The sequence below is a fragment of the Mchenga conophoros genome, linkage group LG1 (genome assembly GCF_057382185.1).
Source record: "Mchenga conophoros isolate Kocher_MC1m ecotype Shallow Benthic linkage group LG1, M_conophoros_male_GT1.1, whole genome shotgun sequence".
NCBI lineage: Eukaryota > Metazoa > Chordata > Actinopteri > Cichliformes > Cichlidae > Mchenga > Mchenga conophoros.
The window spans coordinates 38,489,866-38,500,352 of NC_140526.1; the positions used below are offsets into that span (position 1 = coordinate 38,489,866).

At 41.1% G+C, this 10,487-nt stretch overlaps 1 protein-coding gene across 1 annotated transcript; it reads left to right on the forward strand.

Moving 5' to 3' along the window:
• Positions 1-1,703: 1,703 nt before the first annotated feature.
• LOC146583792 (uncharacterized) lies at positions 1,704-9,476 on the forward strand. The gene is made up of 7 exons (XM_085262331.1): positions 1,704-1,752; positions 2,079-2,141; positions 3,705-3,740; positions 3,811-3,920; positions 4,003-4,314; positions 5,251-5,281; positions 9,145-9,476. The coding sequence occupies exons 1-7, from the start codon at positions 1,704-1,706 to the stop codon at positions 9,474-9,476; spliced, it is 933 nt and encodes a 310-aa protein (XP_085118457.1).
• The last annotated feature ends 1,011 nt before the right edge of the window (positions 9,477-10,487 follow it).

Below are 10,487 nucleotides of genomic sequence, written 5' to 3' on the forward strand. Positions count from 1 at the left end.
ACAGCAGAAAATAAATAAAATCAAAGACTACCAGTCCTGTTGCTCTATTTTCACCTGTAAAGCAGGAGTGGCGTAGGCGGAGGTTTGCCCTGGTGCAGGTGTGCCGCGGTCAGTGGAAGAATCCGCGAGTTTCTCTGTGATTTTCCCATTACGTGGTAGCTACTCGGTGCTTGCTTGGAAGTTTAGAGGGTTTTTTTTCGCTGTAAAAACAAGTTTTCTTCCCACACACAACGGACACTAATGTTTTTGTCACTTTTTATGGAATCAAACTCAAAGTAAGGTCAGTGCTTCCACGCTTTAAACGCTGCACGCTCATACTCTCTCCCACAATCGATATGTGATCCATTGTTGATCTGCACACAGCTGTTGTCACTAACGGCGCACTCGCTTACGTCACTGTCGTGAGACATTCTCGCAAAAAAAAATCACGTTTTTTTTTTTTTAAATGACATCAGAAACAGCAGTATGCGACATTACGTGATGGCAGAGCTTCAGTTCATCCTTTGTCATTTTTTTTTTTTTTTTTTTTTTTTTTTTAAATAAATAGGACAGGGGGAATGAATGAGAGAAAGAGGGGGAGAGAAAGAAAGAAAACCAAAGGGAGAAGAGACGGTGAGAAGGGGGGGGGAAGTAACGCGGTTTTAGTAACGCAGTAACGCAGCGTTCCTACGGAACGGTAATCTAATTACTGTTTTTGCAATAGTAATCCCTTACTTTACTCGTTACTTGAAAAAAGTAATCAGATTACAGTAACGCGTTATTGCCCATCTCTGGTTATAAGATATAATCCAAGTCGTAACATTGCTGTGTGGAGCTGCAGATTTGGTTGCAGGTTAATACTGGCAGTGTCACCATGCCAGCTGACTGTACTTCATCATCAGCCAGTGTTGTTCTTTATACATCAATATTACTAAAGTTTACCATAACGCAGCACTTACACTACACTGTGCGGTCTATCTAATTCCTCTCATTACTTATCCTATCTGCCAGCTCCATGTTATGAATAGAGTGTAAATCCCCCCTGTGCCATGTTCAGTGCAGGGATGTGCAGTTCTGGATCTCAAGGCTCCTGTCCTCCCGGTTTCAGATGTTTCCATACGTCAACACAGCTGATTTAAAGAATCATTTACAGACTTCTGCACAACTAGGTGTTTGGGGATTATTTGATTTGAATTGGCTCTGTTGGTATAGGTAACATCTAAAACGTGCATGATAGGGGTCCATGAGGGCCAGAATTTGACATCCCTGGCTTCTAGTCAAGGTCATACATCAGGAAAGTTGTTGTTTGTGACATAGGTTTTTGCTTTATTACTTCAGGGCCAACCAGTAGAGATAAAAGAATAGGAAGAATGAAAAGATGGCACTGTTGTCATGTCCCACCCGAATTGATTTCCAAATACGTCATCAACGTGTGACAGTGGGAGAGTGTAACGTCATTGACCTCACCGGAGTTTTACCACGGTTCAGATTCCTAAGGTAAGTTTAACTTTTTCTCCCTTTTGTCCATATTTTTACCACAGTTGTGTTATATTACATTGCGGTTATGTTGTGAAACTTACATATCAGAGAAGGAAAGCTAGTTTTGTACGAAACCAAATCAGCACTATTTTTGTCTGGCTAAGTCATTCTAGCTAGCGACAGTGGTGGTGAAATGTCATTTAAATTTAAACTGTTTAGCAATTGTTTTGTATACGTTTCAGCAAATGGACAAGCTGAAAGCTTACGAGCAGCTGAAAAAAGACCTTGAAAATGGTAATCAAACACTTTATTAAATGTTTTTGTAATGCTTGCAAGTTCATTTTTTAACTGCAAAGAACCCTGACAATATCGTGCTTTAATGATTTAACATTGTTTGGTATTCCTGTTTACTTCTCTTAATTAATATGCATGTTAAAAGACGTATATATTTATTACTTTCTGATATTGTCGGAGTGCCTGATTTAAAAAAAAATTGACAAAAGATGGATTTCTCACAAAATTAAAAGACTTTATTGCAATTGAAAAGTTAGATAGTCATGTAGGATCTGGCTCCTACAGTCAATCTGTAACTCCTTACCCTTTTAAAATTTAATTTGAAGGTGAGATTACCCAAAAAGGCTTTGATAACAATGTAAAAAAGCTCCTGACAGCAGAAAAATCAGGTAGGTTTTGATACTTTTGAACAACATGTAAAATAATATCCTTTATTTAACATGATATGCTTAGCAGGTTATGATTGACTAACCGCTTTTGTAGAGTATAAACTCAGAGCCCGCTGACTCAGAGACTTATTCCCGTGAAGGAAAAAATAAGGCAACAACGATCGATCGATTTACTTGCGCAAGGGAGGCTTCGTCGGTATCTCGGGAACACACTTCGAATCCTATCACAAATGACCCCGACTCCGGCTTCCGCTCGCTGCCTTTTCTTGAAAAAACTGTTACAATAAACAATAGTTTACAATAGTTTACACAAACACCTCCCCTCGTAAAACCCCGCTTGGTTACAAAGACAAGGCACTGTATGTGTGTGTGCACGTGTAAGCACATGTGCAAGAATGTGTGTGTGTGTGTGTGTGTGTCTCTCTCTGTGTGCGTGACTTCCTGATCACATCTGTTTCTAACAACATCCTTGGTCATAAAGGGGGTAATCTCCCCCACACCCAATATATGGTTCAATTCCTGTATTGGTTCACCATAAACAACACAGTGAAGCCATAAAAAGGGCAGGAAGCTTACCAAACATCAAACAAACCTTCACAAGGGTTGTGCTTGTGATAAAACACTACAGCCTCCCCCCAGAACCTCGAGAAGCTGGGGAGGGGGACAAAGGAATTCCTTTGATCACAGAGTTTGAAACAATGTAGAGATGGTATGGCAACAGCACCGCCTACAACCGCAAAGCTCTCCAGCGAGTAGTGCGGTGCTCTGAACGAATAATTGGAGGTGAGCTTCCCTCCCTCCAAGACATCTACAGGAAGCGCTGCCTGAGGAAAGCGGGGAGGATTATCAAGGACTCCAGTCACCCCAGCCATAAACTGTTCAGACTGCTTCCATCAGGAAGGAGGTTCTGCAGCATCCGGTCCCGTACCAGCAGACTGAGAGACAGCTTCTTCCATCAGGCCATCAGACTGCTGAACACTTCATAGACACCTCACCTCCACTACTGGAACTTCAACATTATGCACTCCATACTGTACAGTAATGCCACTGTTTTGCACATGTCTCAACTCTGTATATTTTTATATATTTTATTTATTGTTGACTCTATTTAATTTGTAAAATATGTGTATACACACACACACACACACACACACACACACGTAGAAAAACATTTAGTATACACATCCAGAAATTTTTTTTTATTTTTTTTTTGCATATACTATTATATATTGTACATATATTTATTAGTTTCAGATTTAGCCATTCGTATATTTTGCCTGTTTATGTTATTGTATTTTGCACAACTCTGTTGCTTGTGAAGCTCGCACACAAGAATTTCACTCGCATGTGCTGTACCAATGTACCTGCACATGTGATGTGACAATAAAAGTGATTTGATTTGATTAGATGGTAAGCATAAAAATGACAACATTTAACAATTCACTTTAACAACTTTATTTATAGATGCAATACATTTTGAAAGCAGATGACTGTGCAGTAGTCTGTTATTGTAGTAGAATTCTATAAACCACGTTTCACATCACTGCCCTATTTATATTGCAGATGACACTACTTCAACACGTGGCAATGAATTTCTCAGTAAGAAAACCCAATTATTTTGCTTTAAGATCAATTGTAATATAGAACTTGCTTGCTTCATCCATTACAGGTGCAGCAGAGGCCTTTGGTAAAGCCAAGAAACTACTACAGCCTCAAGTAAAGAAAAGGCAGTTTCCATTGAATGATAAACGTTTGGACCATGGCAAATCATTATTGAAGGTTAGTTAAAAATTGAAGCTACGTGTATGACTGTCAGCAATATATTAAAAAATAACTTTCTTTTTTTTTTCCTTGATGCTAGGTCAGACTGGCTCCCATGGAGTGGAAGCCAAGAACTCTGAGAAAGTGTGGACAGTACCAGAAGTTAATAATGGATAAAGCTCCACCTCGAATCATTCTGCAAGGCCATGAAACATATGATAATTTAATTACCATAGGCAAAGAACACTTCTGGCCAGAGCGTACTGAGGGGAGTGAGTTCACTCTTTGCCATTCTGACGGGACCAGGTGGAGTAAGGAGGAGTTCCACAAAGAATACAGAACTGTTTCTGATATTACACATCTGTGGAAAAGAACACTATACATCGGGCGAAGACAACTGGGTAATAAAGTGATCAATATTGCTATTAACCCTTTAAAGCCGGTCGGAGCGGGCACATAAGCTAGCGCAATAATTTTTTTTGCATATGATACCGGAGGAGTTGTACTTACATCTTATGCCATCAGCTTGTCCTAGGTCACAGTCCCCTTCCACATAAAGCTTTGCAAAAACTGCATAAAAAGCACTTGCAGCAACAACAAACATAATATTCCAGAAACACGCTTTGCCGATCCGATCAGCGGTTTGTAACACTTCCTACGTCCATCAGCGCGAACTATCGCATGTCCACCATGACCTGCCCGAAACCAGAAGTGACGTCATTTTGCGGAAATGTAGTCTTTTTTACCATCAGGGCCTTATGAGCCTATACTTGTGTTTTTAAAAGTTATGTTTGACTTTATGACTTTCTGTATCGTTTCTGGGATGCTTAGGACTTATATTGCACTGCTGGAAATAGTTTATTTTGATACACATGCTGTTTTTTTGCAAATTTGCATTATAATATTTATTTTCGTTTTTCCTTCAGTATATGAAAATTGGTGTATTTCAAAAATATAACTATGAAAACACTTAAAATAAATTTCCTGTGGTGGGAAACTATTTTGTGCAACTTTTTTGCATTTACAGTTTTGAGGGATAAGCCTCTTAAATTTCTCTAACTAGAAATATATGTTAAAAAAACCACGATTTTCAATTTGTTTTGTAGTTTATCGCATTTTTTGCATTTTATGTAATTACTATGCACTTAATGCAGACATATTATTAGAATTTGGGCTATAATGGTTATATTGATGTATATCAACTTGAAATGCTCCCAAAAATGGCACTACAGCATGTAAAAATATAATATAAGCTCTGGCGGACTTGGTTCTATGCTAGGTCTTAAAGGGTTAACTACTGTCTAGCACTCAAATTTGTATGGTATGAAATAATTTTACTTTTTTTTACGTGTGTTTGGATGATCAAAGTTCCATCTCAGGTGTGTGCCTGCCCAAACCAAATTGAATATTTTTGATGTTATGCTTGAACATGGTAGGGAAGGTGCCCGGACTGTTCATTTTGAGCCGATTTTTGAGTCGTGCGACCGTTTTGGTGATCGGCCCGAGTTTGGCCTTCATCGTGCGTCGTGCATCGTATAGTATACGACCAGCTCCCGATCATCAATGCTTGGTCAGGAGGATTTCCTGACCGTCGTGAGGGTGTCGCCGCAGCCGCTCACACTGCGCACGCGCAAACACATGAACGTCGGTCAAAAAGACGGAGTAGCACAGCAGTGCAGCCTGTGATTTGGACACAAGCGATGGAGGCACAACTTGTAGAACTCATCCGAGCCTTTTCAATGTGGCTTCACAAAATTATCACGACCACAACAACCGTGAAAATAGTTGGATTTACATTACTGCTCAATCACAGCTGCTTGATCAATGTTTTTCCATTAGCAATTTAGCAAAGTTGATGGTGGTGGTGTGCGTGTCTGTGTGAGTGAAAGAAAGAGAGGGAGAGCGAGCGACAGATTTTCTGTTATAACCTTCATGTTATGGAGGCACAGTTTGAGCACTCAGGTCGCATCAGAGCATCGGGCCGTATAGTGTGAGACCCTGCATCGTGACCTACGAACTTCTAACCCCTGCGTCAAGTCAATCATACAGTTTGAGCAGGAGCTGAATCGCGCGACTGGATTGCACAGTGTATGCCCAGCTTAACTTACAAACATTTTTCTGCATTAGTGCTTCCCAACAATGTGTATATTCAAATGCAGAAAATGCAAACATTTCCTGCATCATAAAACCCCTAAAAATGAAACAGAAACCTACAGTGGAACTTGGGGAGTATAAGTCAACAGGGTTGTCCAGACAACCATTCACATTCACACCATGGCCAATTTAGAATCAATTAGAATCAGCAATGAACCTCTCTTGCTGTGAGGCAACAGGGCTAACCACCACGCCACCGCCCCATGCTTTAAAAAGAGTAGGAAAACTATGATTACAGGGTTTGATAGAATTTTTCTTTACATTTTTGCCCTTAACAGGTTAAACCACACTAAACACCATAGCAAATCAAATCAAATCAAATCACTTTTATTGTCACATCACATGTGCAGGTACATTGGTACAGCACATGTGAGTGAAATTCTTGTGTGCGAGCTTCACAAGCAACAGAGTTGTGCAAAATACAATAATGTAACAAGCAAAATGCAAGAATGGCTACATCTGAAACTAATATATATGTACAATATATAATAGTATATGCATTTCTGGATGTGTATACTAAATATTTTTGTACGTGTGTGTGTACACATATTTTACAAATTAAATAGAGTAAACAATAAATAAAATATATAAAAATTTACAGAGTTGAGACATGTGCAAAACAGTGGCATTACTGTACAGTATGGAGTGCATAATGTTGGAGTTCCAGTAGTGAAGGTGAGGTGTTTATGACGTGTTCAGCAGTCTGATGGCCTGATGGAAGAAGCTGTCTCTCAGTCTGCTGAGAGAAACGCATGCACACACTTTGTGCATACACAAAGTGTGTGCATGCGTTTCTGTCCCTTATAACCCCAGTGATTTTCCAGTAGTTTAAAATCTTGCATGATGTCAAGGATTTCCCATCAACTGAAAAAAATTTATTGAAACACATGTGTGTGTGTGTGTGTGTGTGTGTGTGTGTGTGTGTGTGTGTGTGTGTGTGTGTGTGTGTGTAAGACAAGGTGATAAAGTGTTTGAGATGTTCTTGTTTTTACAGCAGCAGCATCTTTGGCACTCACAGGTCATTAAAGTCTCTGACCACATGATTTAGCAGAAGCAGAATGGGCCATATATCACTCGGGCAAAGGCCAATAAAAAATTAATAGCTGATTAGACATTAAAGATTCAGGAGTGGTGGCAGTGGTGTAAAATATTAACTTTAAAAGATACATTATACATATATATTTTTTGTGTTAAAGGATTTATGAAACTGAAAAGGCAGAGTATTCACATTTAAAAAAGAATTAAATCTCCGATTTTTCTATGACCACCGAGTGAAAAAATAAAATATTAAGAAGTCAGATGTCACCTCATGCTGCAAGGGGTTTAGTGATAAATCATCCTGAATCTGGGATGTGGGATTCCCAGCAGCAGCCACAAGATCTTCTGTGTGACCGGACTAAAAACAGACTCCCTGCAGTCCAGAAGGTAGCTGCTTTCCCATGCTTCAGCCAACTAAACATCTGCTCACACCTGGTGTTAACATGGTGTCTGCATTCGTTATCAGGTTCATTAGTCTTTGCATTTTGGATTTTTATTTCTGTTGTAATTATTACATTTCAGTATGTGACTTGGTGAGGTTGGGTTGACTGACCAGTTTGAGGGTGTCTGTGGGGCCCATTAGTTTCTACTATAAAGACCTTTTTATTGTCGCAGTTTAATACCTGATTCATTACCATACTATCCAAAATATGCAGACTATCAGCAACAACTAGTGAGTGATGAGGCCAAGTGTATACATTTGTTAACTTTTATTTTAGTTATTTTTTGTCAGTAGTTTAAGTGCTAAGAATGGCACAAGCCAGTGTGCTCAAAGCTAAATCTTTGCCAAACAAAACATGTGGATCATCAAGATTGGGATTTTTTTATTTTGTTTTATTTTTATTTTTTTGTTGCCTGTCCCGTTTGGCTCTTTTGCCATCAGAATTATTGTCTAAAGGCGAAGAAAGATGCCCAACGGATTTACTTTACCAAATGGACCATCCCAGCCTTGCCGTAATGGTCTATTTTATTCACCTTTTATTGTTTATTTCATTTTATTTTCACTTGCTAAATACGGGACAGACTTGACTGGGGGAAAGAAAGGGGAGAAAGAAAGAGGGAAAGAAAAACAGCGGAGAAGAGAAGATTGGGATTTAAATATCAAAGTGGCTGGAGAACAAGATGCATGTGGAAACTGTGCTACTCTTACTGTTAGACAAAGGAAGAGGAGATAGGGAAAGAAAGACAGCAGTGCATAGGTGACTTTAAATATAGGGACTATGACTGGTAAAGGGAGAGAGTGGGATGATGTAATTGAGAAAAGGTAGAGATTTTGTGTGTGCAAAGGAGACCAAGTGAAAAGAAAGCAAGGCCCGGAGCATTGGATATGGATTCAAACTTTTAACCGTGGTACCATAGTACAGTGGGAACCACTGTTGTAACCCTCCTAGGGTGCAAAGCCATTGCAGGGGCAGCGCGGTATGAATTAAACAAAAAAAAAAAAAAAAAAAAAAAATGAATGCTTGTACACTGCTAACATAATGGACAGGTTTTTTTGATGGGGCTCCCACACAAACAGAAACAAAACAAAAAAAAACAAAAAAACAAGGAGAACAGGTCCAGACGAGTCCATAAACACACAAAAACAGTTCAACACAAAACTAGATCAAACATGAATCCACAAATCAAAAAGTTCAGGGAGTCAACCTGGAGGTTGACAGCACATGAGCCAAATCCAAAACAGTTCAGGGAGCCGGTGTTCTGACAAGACGTCCTACTTTGGCAAAACGTCCTACCGTGAGTAGTTTATGCACATTTCTGCTGTCACAGTAATTCCAGCACAAATGTAAGTAGGTATTACGGTTTGCCACTTAACTTTGCCCATGAGAGTGTGCTTGTAGCTCATATTCATAAAACCAGGACGGTTTGCCACTTCATTTTACCCGGTAAAGTATGCTTGTAGGTCACATTCGCAAAGCTAGCATGGTTTGGCACGTAATTTTACCCGTCAGAGTATATTTCTAGCTCATATTCACAAAGGTAGGATGGTTTGCCACTGAATTTTGTGTTGTGCACATGCGTAGAAACAACGGGTAGGATGGTTTGTCAGGTAGGATTGATTCCCAGAACACCAGCCGTGTGGACAGCAGCGGCGGCAACGCAGGTGAATCAAATCAGGAGGCCGGCCACGCGGAAGGCGGTGGCGGCAACAGAGCAGGTCCGGAGGCCGACTGCAAAGCCAGCAGTGGCGACAGAACAAGTCCGGAGGCCAGCCACGCGGAAGCCAGCGACGGCCATGACATCCAACTAGAGGCCTGGAAAGCGGCCGGCAAAGGCGAGGTGGTACAGGCCGAGCGGGATCAGACGGCGGTGTGGCAACCGCAGGACCAGACGAGGAAGGACCAGGACCAGACGTTGCAGGCGACGGTGTGGAAGTTGTAGGTGGTGATGTTTCAGGAGGTGGCTGAATGTGCTCCCCAGAGCCGTCAGCGGACGCGAGGATGTGCTGGCCGGCTCTCCAGAACCCCCAGATGACGAGACTTGATGGTGGCTGGGTTCTCCTGAAACCCCAGCTGAAACAGAAGACGACTGAACGGGCCTCCCGGCCCCTCCAGCGGAAACAGGTGGCTGAACCGGCCCCTCGGACCCTCCAGCAGAGGCGGATGGCTGAAACAGTTCTCCTGAACTGCCAGCGGAAACAGACAGTGGCATGGGAGCCACGGAGTGCTGGATTGGCTCACGTAAAAAAAAATTTGAGCGCATGTAAAAAAAGTTTGCAGGTGCAAGTGTTGCATTTTGAGGAGAAATTTATTTTGAGCCAAGAAAAGCTAAATTTGAGTGAACAAAATTCATTGCTGCGTGCAAAAAACGTATTTCAGTGTTTGCTATTATCCACACACACACACACACACACACACACACACAATAGCAGCCCATCTCGCTCAGTTTTTGCATTTGCGCTCACTCCCAATGTGTTGCTCGCGCTCTCAACATTTCTGCCCGTGCGTGCTCAACTCTTTCTGCACACCGTTATATTTGTGCCACAAAACCAGCCAATCACAGACTTGGATGCAAAAATATCTGATTGGCTGCTCTGGTCTCCAATCAGCTCGAAATGACAAAATGCAAAATCCCAGAATGCATTTCGTCCAAAACTCAAACGAGGCAGTGGCGGAGGAACACAGAGTGGCAGAGTTTGACATATTACTCTTTCTGGGTCACAAAATAAACTTTTAAGATATTTTCATGCGAGCTCATGGTGCTGTGTAAACTTCAAATATCTGCTTGATTCATCAAGACATCACATATTTGCATAAGTGCCCTAACAATGAAAGCTGAAAACAGAGCCACACACAGGCAGGATCTGAGGGTACGACGCGACACTGAGCAAAGGCAAACACAGGGCTTATATACACAGGGGAGTAATCAGGGAATGGAGAACAGGAGGGAGAC